The sequence below is a fragment of the Zalophus californianus genome, chromosome 8 (assembly GCF_009762305.2).
Source record: "Zalophus californianus isolate mZalCal1 chromosome 8, mZalCal1.pri.v2, whole genome shotgun sequence".
Lineage (NCBI taxonomy): Eukaryota > Metazoa > Chordata > Mammalia > Carnivora > Otariidae > Zalophus > Zalophus californianus.
In genome coordinates this window covers 115,627,015-115,642,816 of record NC_045602.1, presented here as the reverse complement: position 1 = coordinate 115,642,816, position 15,802 = coordinate 115,627,015, and the positions used below count along the sequence as shown (strand labels likewise).

Here is a 15,802-nt window from a genome sequence, read left to right as displayed (position 1 = left end):
AGAACAGCTTAAGCAAGAGTGAGTTGAGGGGATGGGGTAGGAAAGAGTTGTTTGGCTGTAGTTGGGGGGAGCCCTGAGGTCAAGGGCTCGAAAGGTGGCCTGGAGGATAGGAAGGAAAGGCTTTGAACACTAAGGTGAGATCGCTGGTTTTAATCCTTGAGCTGCACAGGCTCCTGAAATGTCCCTACTTGACTGAACGTTCCACAAATGTGGTTTGTTCATGTTTGTATTCTCAGCCTCCGGCTATGAGGTGGTATTATTATTCCCATGTTACTAATGAGGACAGAGGTTCAGAGAGGCCAAGTAGCCTGACTCCAGGTCATACAATACGTTGTATGCATATATGACACGACTCCACTGTAATGTAAATAATTTTATGAATTTTGGTACTTCAACGATTACCAGTAACAAATGACATAGGACCCACTTCTCAACTGATTGCGACACCAGTGGTCAAACAGATCCATTACCATGCCCACTGCTGTTTCTTGCATACCTAATTGTCCATCAGGCATTGTGCTAAGGAAGTGCTTACTTACTCCTTGTGATAACCTTGTAGGGACTTGAATTCCTGTTTTGCAGATCAGGAAACAGGCTCTGAAAGGAGCCATGAGAGTGAACTGGCTTTTGTTACTAGGTAGGATTCTGAGCCCCGATCCAAGCCCTATCCATACCCACAGGCCCAGGTTTAGGACTGCCCAGCATTTGGATCAGTAACTCTGGAACTGTAATACAGATCCCCTAAAGGCAAGACTTCCACCAGAGAGTGCTGCCCACAGCACCCACCTCAGCAACTCTACCATGGTGGTCTTTGGGACAATGACCTCTCAGTGGAAAAGAGGGGCAGGCCACTGTTCCTCTGAGCCGGAGAGGTTAGACACTTTGGCTCACATGGCAGTCATGCTGCTCCCTCCAAGAAGCCCCTGCCTTTGTGTAAGCACATTCCCTTCCCTCAAGCCCGCCTCCTTCCAGACCTAGAAAATAACCTTTCTAGAGTTCCCTCCTGTGACATCCCATGCAATCCCCCACCTCCAGTCTCCCAGGAGTTCTGGTTTCTGTTATCCAGGCCTTTTTTTCCTCTTTCCTGTTTGGAAATGTCCTGCCAGTTCTTAGAATCTTTCTTCTGAAACACCCTCTCCTACACTGTGTATAAGTATCTTTCGAGCAACATCCTCACTAAGACACAAATGTTTGTACACTTACATGTAGAAATGGGGATGGCCTCAGGTAAACTCAATAAAACTACACTGTGTATAAAAACAACCCCCTCCTTTTACATCTGGTCTCAGCCTTGCCTCTGATCTCAGGTCTGCTAATCTGTCACATGTCTAACACTGACCAGGTACCTACAATGAAAGATGATGTGTCTCCTATGTCCCCAGTCCCCACTCCTGATGTCTGGGCTCCACCATCAAAGCTTCATGGGGAGAGAAGGAATTGGCCAAGGGTCCTGTAGTATCTAACCTGGCCATGGCTGTTTCCGCACCACCCCCCCGCCCCCAGGTAATGGAGAAAGGAGGTTAAGGCATTTGGGGGTTGGGTGGGGGTTGTGGAGCAGGGGGCTGGGCTTTGAAAGGAGGAGACATGGGTCTGCTGTTAACACCATGTGACTTGGGGCAGGCACGAGTATCTACCTCAGGTGGCTGTTTTGAGGGTCAAATGATGTAACATGTATGAAGAGTTTCATGTCAAGTTTTTAGTGTTGTGTCAAGCACAGTGGGTGTGAGGGAGCAGTTTTGAGGGCAGAGAATTTAGAATATTTGGAAAATTAGACAACACTTCAGAAAAAAAATCATAGGCTCTTAGAACCAGGAAAGGCCTTAGAGCATCTACAATACAAATCCAGCATTTGTATATGGAGAAGTCGAGGCTCAGAGAGCTTAAGTGACACTCAGAGTCATCCTGCAGATCCAGGTGTTCAGCTTGCCTCCAGATCGGAGCTCTTTCCTGGATACCAACCAGGCCCCTCTGCCCACATCTGTGTGTTGACAGGGCCCTACTAGGCTGGGGTCTAGCTGGCATCCTTTTCAAGTTGTGTTGGGCATGAGTAATGAGCTTGGAGGGGTCATGTGGGCCTGTTGATACCAGTGGGAACTAGAAGAGACAGCAGGCAGGGGTCACCACTGTGTTTTGGGGTGGTCCAAAGTTTCAGGGAACCTCAGGAATCCAGATTCTTATTCCTGAGACCCACTCAGGACTACCCCAGGGGACCCGGATAGGAAACCTGCTTGAAGTGATGGAGGCAGCCAGGGGCGCTGATGTGATCCAGGCCTTGTCAGTCAGCTTCAGTCCCTTCCTCATCTATCCGCTCTCCAAACTGGCTCAAGGACAGGCACATGGCTCAAGTAGGTCCAGACTCAACTGCAGGGCTTTAGGACTTTTACTAGAAATCCGGTGTGTGCAATGTAGAACATTGTCCAACAGCGACCCCTGGAGCTTACTATGGGCTGCCTGGACCCAGGGAGAGCTGTGCTTGTTCCCAGACACCCCCAGGACTACCGCTTTCTCTCCCAGGCTGGGGGAGTTACAATCTCACAGGGGTCCCAAAGGTCCCAAGTGCTAGGCAGTATGCTTTTTATTTTTATTTTTATTTTTTTTAAAGATTTTATTTATGTATTTGACAGAGAGACAGTGAGAGAGGGAACACAAGCAGGGGGAGTGGGAGAGGGAGAAGCAGGCTTCCCGCGGAGCAGGGAGCCCGATGTGGGGCTCGATCCCAGGACCCTGGGATCATGACCTGAGCTGAAGGCAGACGCTTAACGACTGAAACACCCAGGCGCCCTTAGGCAGTATGCTTTTTCTGACAATTGCCATAAGTACAGTTGGTACCTAAGGCCGGTCTGCCTGCACTCACACTTGTTCTCATACTTGCCCTATTAAAAGGGAGAGAAACAGGTGGGTGGGAACATACCCCTACAGTGTGTCCAACAGAAGGCCTTGCCTCAGCATGTCTCCTTTGCTACTAACTGCTGGCTTAAGGGTAACTCCAGTAAAGCCTCTTCCCTAACCCAGTGGCTCTTAACCTTAGTGTGCATCAGAACCACGTAGTGGGCTTATTAAAACAGATTGTTGGGCCTACCCCCAGAGCTTCTGATTCAGTAGGTCTGGGATCAGGCCCTACAATTTGCATTTCTAACAAGTTCCCAGGTGATGCCTATGCTGTAGAGCAATCGTTGTACAATTTGCCTCTGTGCCGGTTGCACGGCAGATGGCACCTGTGGAAGAGACCCACCTGTCCTGAAGATGGAGAAAAGGCACGCTCTTCAGTGGGGCTGCCAGGCTTGGTAATGATGTGAACTCAGACCTGCTTCTTTGCCCCAACTAGGGGAAGCCTACCTGAGGGTGACAGCAACACAGACTTGGGAGACAGAGTGACACATTCCAGAGGACCTGAATCTAGACTTTATGCTAACTAGAAATACCCTCTGGACTTTTTAGTGATGTGAACAACAACAAAGTTCCCTTTTTCTTTTAGCCTGTTTGAACTAGGTTGCTGTCTCTGGCAATTTCAAGGGTCTTGCTGAGGTGGAGAAGATAGAAATGACACCAGGTTGTAGGAAAATAACAGAGAAAATGGGAAAAGGCCTTTAGGCTGAATCTGCTATAAAGTGTTGGCTCCAGGGAGATAGAATCTCATACCTGGCTTGCAGTGGCCTACGGCTTAAGGTGGGCTGGATGTGAATCAGCAGTGAGGTGTAAGGTCTACACATAATACTTAGCCTTTCTGAGCCCCAGTTCCCTTATTTATAATACCTACCTCAGGAAGTAAATTTGGGAGCTTGGGTATCATCCAGGCACAAAGTAGCTGCTCAATCATTTATCACTGTTAGTGTGACATTATGATAATTGCAGAGCACATGGTCTCAGGCTGTAAGAAGCAGCTCTGGGTCTGTGGCAAAAGTGAGGAAACAAACTTAGAGGCATCCTGGGGAGAGGGGGTACGTCTCAGGGCCTCCAGAGGTGTCAGCAAGTGCAGGTTTCCATGATTCTGGCTTGAGTGAAACTACTGAAGATTAGTTGGGGTATTGGGCCTTCAGGGGTAGGGGGGTGGGGGATGCTCTGTCAAATGGACATCAACTGATTCCTAGATAATTTTAAGACGGCAGAACAGGCTGCTTTGGGATCCCAAAAGGTCAGCCTTTGGCTCATCAGTGAATTGACTGTCCCCTTCCCCTCATTAAGTCCCCCCCAACACTTTATTTCCCAGCTCTCCAGGGTTAGCACCTCTGTCACTCCCCACCAGGCCCCATTTCTACTTTTCCTTTGCAACCTCTGACATGCATACATATGCAGAATTCCAGATGTTGATAGATATTGGGATAAATAATGAGAGGGGAAAAGATAAAAGAGAAGAAAAAATAAAGTAGCAGAAAGAGAAATGAAGAAAATCCCCATTTGGAATTGCATCAAAGGGTATAAAATGCCTAGGAATAAACTTAACCAAGGAGATGAAAGACCTGTACAACTCTAAAAACTATAAAACATTGATGAAAAAAACTGAAGATGACACAAACAAATGGAAAGCATTCCATGCTCATGGATTGGAAGAACAAATGTTAAAATGTCCATACTACCCAAGAAATCTACAGATTTAATGCAATCTCTATCAAAAAACCAATAGCATTTTTCAGAGAACTAGAACAATCCTAAAATTTGTATGAAACTACAAAAGACCCCAAATAGCCAAAGCAATCTTGAAAAAGAACAAAATTGGAGGTATCACAATCCTAGATTTCAAGATATACTACAAATCTGTAGTAATCAAAATAGTATGGCGTTGGCACAGAAACAGATGCATAAATCAGTGGAACAGAAGAAAGAGCCCAGGAATAAACCCATGATTATATGGTCACTCTTCAAAAAAGGAGGCAAGAAAATGCAATGGAAAAAAAAGTCTCCAACAAAGGCGTTGAGAAAACTGGACAGCTACTTGCAAAAGAATGAAACAACCACTTTCTTCCACCACCACACACACACCACAAAAACAACCTCAAAATGGATGAAAGACCTAAATGTGAGACCTGAAACCATCAAAATCCTAGAAGAGAGCATAGGCAGTAATTTCTCTGGCATCAGCTGTAGCAACATTTTTCTAGATATGTCTCCCGAGGCAAGGGAAACAAAAGCAAAAATAAACTATTGGGACTACATCAAAATAAAAGTCTCCTGCACAGCAAAGGGAACAACCAATAAAACTAAAAGATAACCTACTGAATGGGAGAAGATATTTGCAAATGACATATCCAATAAAGGGTTAGTATCCAAAATATATAAAGAACTTACAGAGGTCAACAACAAAAACACCAACCCAATTTTTTAAATGGGCATAAAACATGAACAAACACATGAAAAGATGCTCAATATCACTCATCATCAGGGAAATATAAATCAAAACCACAATGAGCTATCACCTCACACCTGTCAGAATGGCTAAAATAAACACAAAAAACGAGTGTTGCCAAGAATGTGGAGAAAAAGGAACTCTTGTGCACCGTTGGTGGGAATGCAAACTGATGCAGTAGCCACTGTGGAGGTTCCTCAAAATATTCAAAATAGAATTACCACATAAATCCAGTAATCCCACTACACAGTATTTACCCAAAGACTACAAAAACACAATTCAAAAGGATATTGCACCCCTATATTTTATTGCAGCATTATTTACAATAGTCGTATTATGGAAGCAGCCCAAGTGTCCATCAATAAATGAATAGATAAAGAAGATACGGTACACGTACACACACACACACACACACACACACACACACACACACACACACACACACACACACACACACACACACACACACCAGAATATTACTAAGCCATAAAAAAGAATAAAATCTTGGCATTTGCAACAACATGAATGGATCTAGAGGGTTAAATGCTAAGTGAAATAAATCAGAGGGAGACAAATGCCATATGACTTCACTCATATGTGGAATTTAAGAAACAAAACAAAAAAGAGACAACCCAAAAAACAGCCTCTTGACTATAGAGAACAAACTGGTGGTTACCAGAGTGGAGGTTAGTGGCGGGGGGGAAACGGGTGCAACAGGTGATGGGGATTAAGAGTACCCTTATTTTGATGAGCACTGAGGAATATATAGAATTGTTGAATCACTATATTGTACACCTGAAACTAATATAACACTGTAGGTTAACTATACTGGAATTAAAATTTTTTAAAAATTAAAAAAATAAATTTGACTGAGATTGAATTTTTATTAAAAAGAGAGGGGGAGGGAGAGAGAGAGAGAAAGGGAGAGAGAAAACTTTTCCCCAAAGTCAAAAAGCTCTGCTTTTTGATTTGGGGAGGAATCAGCTCACCCAATGGCTTACAGATGTGATCTCACCAAATTAGATGACTTGGAAAAGTTATTTTTTTATCATCATCATTTTCATTATATTGGTATTTCTGGAGTTGTCTTTTATTATTGTTCTGGCAGTTTATACAGCCACTGGATCCAGGAATTCTAAAGAGGAGTTCTGGACAGTGTGGAAACCTTCAGGAGCTTAAGCTATTTGCTGGGCTCCCCAGGCAATAAGAAAGCATCACCACCACCACCACCACCACCACCATCATCATCATCATCATCATCATCAATCACCATCATCACCATTAGGTGGTGCCACCTCCCAGATTCTACAACTCCCATAGCCAGTTGGGAGAGCTGGCAACAGGAACTGTCTCTCTGCAAGCCATTAAGGGAAAGCTTTCTGGAGTGAACATAAGCATTTGATGATTTTTACCAATAAAACAAAGGACATTCCTGCCCCACCTTCAACCCCTTCAACACACACACCCCACCCCCATTGTAACTGTATTTGGTTCATGGAAGAAGAAAGAGGTGAGCAAGTTTATTTCAGGCTAATCTGGAATTTACTACAAATAATTTGGCTAATTCAGTTAAAATCAAATTATTTTCTTCCCCTATCCTGTCCCCTTCACACATAGAAATTAGCTCTTGAAGTCAGAATCCTCTATAAAGTTTCTGTGGTAGGACTGGGGGTTAACATCCTGACAGCGGGTGGAGATGCTACATCTGCAGTTGTTCATGCAGATGAAGGATCTTATAATAAGGAGCCAAAGATTGCCAATTAGGTTGGCCTATGGTCCACAATCCAGGAAGGGGTTTGAGGCCCTGAAGGTCATGGTTTTTGAAGAACATTACTTCTGTAGAACCATGAGCTTCAATTTCTACTTTTAAAAACATTGAAGACTTTAAGAAGATGTAAAGACTTGCATGTTTTATTATTGTTCTGGCAGTTTCTTCTTTTATTATTGCATCCAAATTCTAACACATTGGCGAGCCCCTGGATCAGATTTTGAAATAAATTATTTGCCCTTTCTCTTTAATAGAAGATTGTTTAGAGATCACAGGGGGAGCTGTTAAAACCTTTTTGCAGTAACTTCTCTGTGTGAGTTAGATCTTTCTCAGTACTGTGCAGCCAAAACAAGACAGAAACAAACTGGTTGCTGAGGCTGACATAGGAGGCAACTGTTAATCTCGAACCCCAATTTCAAATTTTTGTGTGCATCATTATCATGTTTTACTAACTTGAAACTGCTTTAATGTGTATTATATAATGAGGATCCGCCTTAAGATTTCAACTGAGGAAGGGTACGTCTTTAAAATTAAAGCAAAGCAAAGCAAACCATTGCTTCAGATTATGTTGCAGAATTTCTGGAGATGGAAGTATCCTCAGAATGAATCTGGGGCAGCTCTCTCATAGTGACCAGCTGCAGATTTTACCCCCCAACAAGTTTATCTTTGATTTTTCTCTTGGAGAATTACCCCTCCTACATTACAAATAGGGTTTGTGGGACTGTTCATCAAAATGGACCGCACGTTCCCGGGGAACCACTTCAGGTCAGTCAGATCCTCTCTCCTGGGAATTGGAATTATGAGTGGTCCAATGCAAGAACTGAAGTGGTTGGAGCTGACTTGTCCTGTGGCCTTGTCCTGAAGACATTGTCTGCTGGTTTCTTTGACCTGGCTCTCTTAGCACCCCTTAAGGTACTGTCCTTTCTAAGGCCTGTCATATGGCTTTTCCTTTGATTCTTTGAGGTTCCCAGGTCACTCCAGTAGATTACTGCCCCGCCTTTATTTTTTGCTTAGGGTAGGCAGAATTATTTCTGTTGTTTGCAATCATAACACTGAATGATTTACTCTTCACTTTGCAAACAGGAAAGTGGTAGTAGCATCAAGAAGTCAATAACTTGTCCAAGGCTATATTGTGAGAACTTTGGGCACAAGTTTAAGGCCATGTCCTAGAGGAAGAAATTATTCTGAATCAATAACCACAAAAGTAGAACAAATCTTCCCAGGACAGAGTTCACCCTGTGTCTGTACGAGAGACAGAAAGCAGATGTGTGTACGGGTCGCGGAGGGGAGGATGAATGAATAATGCCGTGTTAACTTGGGGAGGGGCCGATCTTCACAATGCTGGAATCGTTAAGTCTGAGCCACGGATGCGTTTCAGTTCTGGTCATTCAGATAGGGTTTTGCAGAAGCTCAGAACCATGTTATCAGTATCCTAAGGTTTGAGGAAGAATTCTGAAAAGGTGGAGGAATCTTAGGATCTCAAACTGAAGGAGGACTTGGGTGTATAAATAATTTACCAGGGATCTGAGACAAGGGAAGTGACAATTGAGAGTCTGAGGGAATAGACCATATATGCCGACAATGGTTCTAGCCTCTAATAAGGGACAATGGTTATAGTATTCACAGCACCTGGCACAATGCCTGGCACATGGTAGGTGCTCAATACACGTTTGCTAAATGAGCCAATGGGTTGGACTTCCATGTAGTTGTCTAGACCTAGCAGCCAAGTGATTTTGTCACTAATGGACTGGATCTCTGGCTTTGCATCCCTGGCCTCATGCCTAAGGGCAAAATGGTGCCTGGCTGGTGCCTGTTTTCCAATGTCTGGAAAACACAGGTGCTGCAGCTGCAACATGTTCCCAGTGTTCTCATTATGGATGACATTTCCTCAGTGGCAGCCGTGGTACAAACAAAGGGTTCTTGTCCTGTGGGTTTGTAGCCTAAATAACAAAACAAAACAAGCAACTGACAGCTTTTCTCTCTGTGTATATGTGTGTTTCTTGTCTTTTTAAGGTATAGGAAGCACCGATATCTCAGATTTATAATGAGAACAGCAAAAATGATTATTTCCCATTTTGCACACAAGTAAATGGAAGCCCAGAGAAACACAGAAACTGACCCGGTGTGCAGAACTGTGTCACCAGCCTAGCCTGGAGTGTCCACCTTTTTTCTTGTGCTCTATCCAGTCCAGGTCTGGGGTTTGCCTCCTCCATTCCCTACTGACTACATCACTACAGACACAACCTGGGTCTCTGGTTGAGAAAAGGTCCTTGGAAAGGAGAGAGTTTTAAGGCATTTGAAAGATGGAAGGTTCCAAGTAGACAAGTGGGCCAGGAGAGGTGGCCTCACCTGTGCTCATCCTTGAGCCCCACTACCCTCATGTGTAAGGACAAAGAAACATGGTAGTTATCAGGGCTGAGGCAACTGCTCCACATTATTCTGTCACATAGGATCTATCTTGTGCACAGGCTTTTTAAAAATCATCTTCTTAGGCCACCATTGTTTCCTGCTTCCTCTTTCTTGTTTATATTGATTTCTTGTTGGAAGAGCTCCAGTTGCTGGGGAGCACACATAGGTGACAGCTCAGCTTTTCTCCCTAGTGGCAGGGATGCCCCCAGCCATGCAGTGCAAAGTAGATGTTGTCATTTGGAGCCCTTGCCCCTCAAGCTTCCATGTGATCCCTGACCTTGGCTGGTCCTTCCTCATAGACCCTGCTCCCACCTCTACCCTCTCTCCCCCCAGTATCTCAGGTGCTTTTGCTTCCAGGGGCTTTCTAAAGATACAATGCTTCAGTTTCTCACAGATTCAAAGAATCTCTAAGGACCCAATTTCAGGCAACAGCTTGGGACATTTTAGGTGACAGCGCTTCTGATAAACCAGGACAAAGTTTGTTGCCAACTCACCAAGCCTAGGCTCATTGCCTGGTTACTGGGCTGACAGAGCTGGGGTGAGGAGTGAGGAAGTATTCCTGAACTCCTTCTTACTTGGGAGTACACACTCTGGACCATCAGGGTTAAAAATGCCTGGGACCAATGGTCAGTGTTCATTTTGCCTTGAAGTGGGAGAAATTCCTTCAGGCCCCAGAACCTCTGTAAACTCCTAGGAGAAAGGGAGGAGTGGGCACAAGTGGTACCTTTGTTTAGGAGCCTCCTAAAACTAGGATTCTCAGGCCAGAGACTTCTGGCTGCAGGGACCCATGTCACAACCAGCCACCACAATTTCTATCTGCAGACTTCCCAGGACAGAAGGCCCAGTGAGACTGTGTAAGGAGTTTTAGCCTTTCTTGGTTTTCTTTTGGGGGGGGGTGGTCAGGGGAGCTTCTTAAAAGGGGGAAAGGGTAAGGGACTGGAGGGTCCTTAATGTTTATTTTCTGCCTAGCTGGTCTGCATTCCCTGGTTTTGGAGGCAGGGCAGAGAGCAAGATGGAGTCACTCATGTCAGTCAGGGGACTGTGTCAAGCAATGATGCAAGCAGCTAAGGGCACTGCAGCTGTAAGTCCAGTCACCTTAGGTCCTTTCACACCTACAGGGTATAAGACAGCTCAGTTGCTCCAACACCATTCCTACCTATGACACATCTTTCTGCAAATTACTTAATATGATTGGCACATACAATGCTACCTTAATATCAAAATCTGAAGTCAACCTATATGACATAACAAAGGAAGAGATCGTACCGATATGTCCATTATAACAATTACGTTCAATACATTTTTACTATCCTTTGATTAATAAAACCTCAATTGTGCAAGGAAAATCAACAGCATGGTGGGAAACATTGGGAATTGATTTTAATGCAAATTTAGTGACACATATTGATCCAGGTATGCAACAATATTTCTTTTCATTGATCCAACCATCAGATGCACAAGGCATGGAAAATACATGGTCAGCACAGCACCATATCTGTGAGAATATACCAGAACTGATTCCTCTATAGCAATTTACATAGCTAAAAGAGTCACCTTTGACAAATGTGCTGTACTACCCAATAGTTCAGGCCCATGTATTATTGAGAGAGGATGTTGGAATACTACACGGTGTTTGAGAATTTGCCATTGGAAGCCACAATGGACACATGACATTACCAACACAACACCAAAACTCAAGCCAAATATGTTTGAACCTAATTACTTAACCCTCTGAGAATTGTATACAAACCTATGCCACAGAGATTGGAAATAACCTTCCAAAAGGAACAACTCAATTTGTTCTATTTACAACCCGAATGTAAAATTTATGCCACAGAGCTAGCAACAACCACCCATGAATGGCCCAACCAACCACCCGTCAATAGGATTGGAGTTAGAAAGCCTACAACCCTGGGTGGGGCTAGGCATTACCTCCAACTTAATTTTCTCTGGAATTCAGAAAGCAGACATCCAGACTCTTAAGCAGGAACTATCTGCATTAAAAAAACATGTGAACCCCTACTAAATCCAGTAGGATGTTTAGGTTCCAAGATCTCCTCAGCATTCAGAGAACCACATTCCATCGTCTCAACCATGCATGATTATCATGCCCACCAACTGGAATTTAACTATAACATTGACCACAAAGTTCAGGCCCTCCAGCAAAATTTACTTAATTTCAGACATTTCTACATAAGAGAACTAAAAAATAATTGCTGCAGAATCAATAACCTACTGGAGAGAGCACAGAATGATATCAGAAGCATTTCCTGTAGCAGGAAAAAGTATTCTTCTGACTGGATGGAGTCTCTCTTACAATTAGACACCTCCAGACCATCAAGTTGTGACAATACAGGACAATGTAAACTTTCATTGTTAAGACTTTTAGGGGGTCAGAGCATCTGGGTGGCTCAGTCGGTTAAGCATCTGCCTTCGGCTTGGGTCATGACCCCAGGGTCCTGGGATCGAGCCCTTGCATCGGGCTCCCTGCTCAGGGGGAGCCTGCTTCTCCCTCTCGCTCTGCCTGCTGTTCTGCCCACTTGTGCTCTCTCTCTCTCAAATAAATAAATAAAATCTTAAAAAAAAAAAGACTTTTAGGGGGTCAAAGCTTATTAGCATACGATATAGAGGCTGGACCACATAAATACATTATAGTACAGCACTTCTGGCAACACATACACCCTCGTGGATAATGGATATTTACTATCCAAAGAGATGGTATTTCAATGGTCTAATAACATGTATTATACCTGCCATGAATTAGAAATCAATGCTAATCTTTTTCCTTTAACAAGAACATCTATTGAAAATTTACTTTTGGACATGGGACACTTGAACTGGATAACTTGTAGTAATAACTTCTTAGAGGTCACGTTCTTTTTCTTTTATTTAAGATTTATTTATTTATTTGAGAGAGAGAGAGCATGTGAGCAGGGGGAGGGGCAGAGGGAGAGGAAGAGAGAATCCTCAAGCAGACACCCCGCTGAGTGTGTAGGCCGACTGGGGCTCTATCCCAGGACCCTGAGATCATGACCTGAGCTGAAATCAAGAGTCAGCTGCCCAACTGACTGAGCTACCCAGGTGCCCTTCAGAGGTCATGTTCTTTAATCATAGCAGAATGAATGATACTATCATAACTGTAGACAATGAGTGTGTTAAAATATTGTATACTATTAGTGTAACATTTAGTAATGTTACCAAAATGGGTACCTTTGTCTCAGAATATTCATTTAAATTTTTTTCAACATTTTGTACTAAAATAACAGAAATACCTTGGGTGAAAATTAACAAAATTGATAAACTTTTAGATGAAAACTTAGAAGGGCTCAAAGCAGCCCATAAAACCTTGACCAACAAGCTAACCCACTTTGAGCATGATACAAAGGCCATTCAAGCAGCCTCAGCAGTCATTAACACCAACTTAGCCGCACTGAACAAAAATATACAAAACTTATGTAATAAATGTTCCTTTCTAGAGTTGTTAACAAAACCCTTCAAACACATGATTTGTTCTGGCTCATGGTCTGACAATAACCCTTTGTAAAATATTTAAAGGAATTCTCTCTCTACATGTTTCAGAATCCATTAGGGAAATCCTTCTATTATTTTCAGCTATTATTTTTGTTATAGTTCTTATTAAACATGCTATTAAAATGTTGTGCACCCTCAAGCTTAAGTAGGAAAAATTACAAAAAGACTGATTAACCATACCCTCACCGTTCCTTTCTAGATGTGCCAAGAGCCTATGTTGAAGATTCCATATGTATTTTTGTACTTTTATCTGCCTATAGCTGGCAATGTGATTATTTCATTTATTTGACTGCTTTGTTGATTTGTTAACTTACCTTAATAAAGTTTTTCTTCTTTTTGACTTAATTCTTATTAGATGTGACTTTGAGTTGGGGTTTTAAAATTTGATCCTTACTTAATTTTGCTTTATTTGACTCAGTTTAATGTATCTAACTTGTTTGGATTTGATGTGATCTTTGTTTTCTGTCAATTGACATTTCATACGATTTGAGATGTATTTGATTTCGTTTGATTCTCATTGAAAACACAATTGAATGGTTTGGATTTACCTTCCTCCACGTTAGCAAACTAGTACTGCTGACCCTAGTTTAAGACATATTTGATTCCTGTATGACCCTTAAAGATTTGTCATGAGGAATCATGGGGTAGAATGTAGAGAGCAAGATGGAATCACCCATGTCAAGCAGGGGCCCGTGTCAAGCAGTGATGCAAGCAGCTGAGGGCATTGCAGCTAAGACCAGATATCACTGAGACCAGCACCAGCTTTTGACACATTCAGAAGTGATAACCAATGGAAACAGAGGAGGTCTGCAAAGGCTCAAGACTGATTAAACCCCTTTAAAAAAGAGGATATTTGCAGCAAACTGTCAGACTCCTCAGACACTGACCTATGTCTGGTCACTTCAAAAAGGCAGCTGCTGCTGAAGGCTGCCTGATGTCCAAAAAGAACAGAGATCCTTCTTGTTATGTTATGCTTGAACGTAACAAGCAGTAAGTGCCAAGAGCTGACCCAGACCGGAGTGAGGCCTTATCTCAACTGCTGGCTCACAGATTTTCACCTTTGGCTTGTTAACTTCCTGTCCTCTGTTCTCTACTGTTTGTTGTGTGGCTTGTGCTTTGCGTGACCTTTAAGAAGCCAAGTTAAACACCTGGTGAAATGTTACTGCGTTTAGAATACCAAACCTGCTTTATAATTGTTAACCTTGCTCTATGACTGAAAAAGCTGACATTGTGGAAAGACACAGCTCATGTGCGAGCCTTCATAGCGAGCTCCGGAAAGGCAGCTTCCTGTGTCCCCAGTTTTTTTTTTTTTAAGATTTTATTTATTTATTTTTTTTTTTGAGAGAGGGACACAGCGAGAGCGGGAACACAAGCAGGGGGAGTGGGAGAGGGAGAAGCAGGCCTCCCGCTGAGTAGGGAGCCCGAAGCGGGGCTCGATCCCAGGACCCTGAGATCATGACCCCAGCCAAGGCAGAGGCTCAACGACTGAGCCACCCAGCCCGCCCGCCCCGAGTTTTAAAGGTAGGGAGTAACATCTGTCTCCCGCAGAGAAGCGCTTAAGGAGAGTGCAATCCTAGGGCCGGGGAAATCGGGTTTCCCAGGCCCAGGAGACAGAGCATGCGCAGTCCACGGGTCTTCCGCTGTGAAGGGGCCAGGAGGAAGGGAAAGGATCTTTGGGGTCCTTTAAAGAAACAGCCACACACCTTGGAGTGGCCTCCATATGTTTGGGTTTTTGGGTTTTAGCCCCAAGCCAAGTCTTCTTGAAGTCCCGCCTCTGAAAGCTCCGCCCCAACCTAAGCAACTACGCCCGCGCCAGGGTCCCGGGAAGCCACACCTATTAGAAATCACCCGCCCCCTGGAGGCGGCTGGGCGCGCTCAGCAGACCGGGCGGAGCACGCGGCAGGAGCAGACACTGCGGAAGAAGCGGCACTGGCAGGAGGCGCAGGGGTCGCAGCAGGCCGGCGCCGGCGCCTTGCAGCTGTCACGAGTGGCCACGCAGGGGGTGGGTGGCGGGGGCCGGGTCTCAGCCACGTTCTTCATGGGAGCCTTTTTCTGCGGGGAAACGCCGGGGCTGCCCAAGCCGGCCACGCCCACCCCACCCGTCCTCACATCTGCCTGGGAACTCCTTGGGTAGTGGAGACCCCAGACCAGACATCCCCACCCGCTGCCCCACTATCCCCTGGGCTTCATGTCCGCAAGGGGCCCCAGGGGTCCCTGCCTCCCCCAGTCATCCACCCTCTGCCTCCAAACCCATTAACATTTACTAACCTGGCTGGGCTTGGGCCACTTTTCTCCCTAGGGGATCCCACTCAGTTCTAGAGTTTTCACCACCTCTGCATCTTACCCCTTCCAGTGTATTCCCCAATCTCCTGTCAGTCCTGCCTTCACATTAAATCCGGATCCACCCACTTCACCACCTCGCTGTCCTAGGCCAAGCCACTATCTTTGGTGTGCTGCTCTGGCCCACTTACAGTCCATCCTCCGTTGCACCAAACGGACCTCCCCGAAAACCTGTGATGGCAACCACTCTGGCTTAAAGCCCCCAGTGGGTTTTCTTTGAATTTGGAATAAACATAAATTTCACTTTGGCTCTTGAGGCCTTCAGGTTTGGCCCTGCCCGCCTCCCTGAGCTGAGCTGTTGTTCCCACACTGCCTTCTTTCCGTGCACCAAAAGCAGAAAATGAGTCCCTGCTACAGGGCTTTTGAACTGGCTGCTCACTTTCCTGAAACCATTCTTTGCTGTGCTGTTCAGT

General features: G+C 44.5%; 1 protein-coding gene across 3 annotated transcripts in view; it reads right to left on the bottom strand.

Annotated features, from left to right (window-relative positions):
- Positions 1 to 15,802, bottom strand: part of LOC113937039 (agouti signaling protein) — a 31,090-nt gene that overhangs the window by 3,958 nt on the left and 11,330 nt on the right. For 2 of the 3 annotated variants that reach the window (XM_027620684.1, XM_027620683.1), the window contains exon 4: positions 14,564 to 15,101. The exons of the other annotated variant lie outside the window; for it this stretch is intronic. In XM_027620684.1, coding sequence (XP_027476485.1) covers positions 14,925 to 15,101 — 177 coding nt within the window. In that variant the 3' untranslated portion in view covers positions 14,564 to 14,924. Of the gene's footprint in view, positions 1 to 14,563; positions 15,102 to 15,802 lie in introns of those variants that run through there. 3 annotated transcript variants of the gene reach the window in all.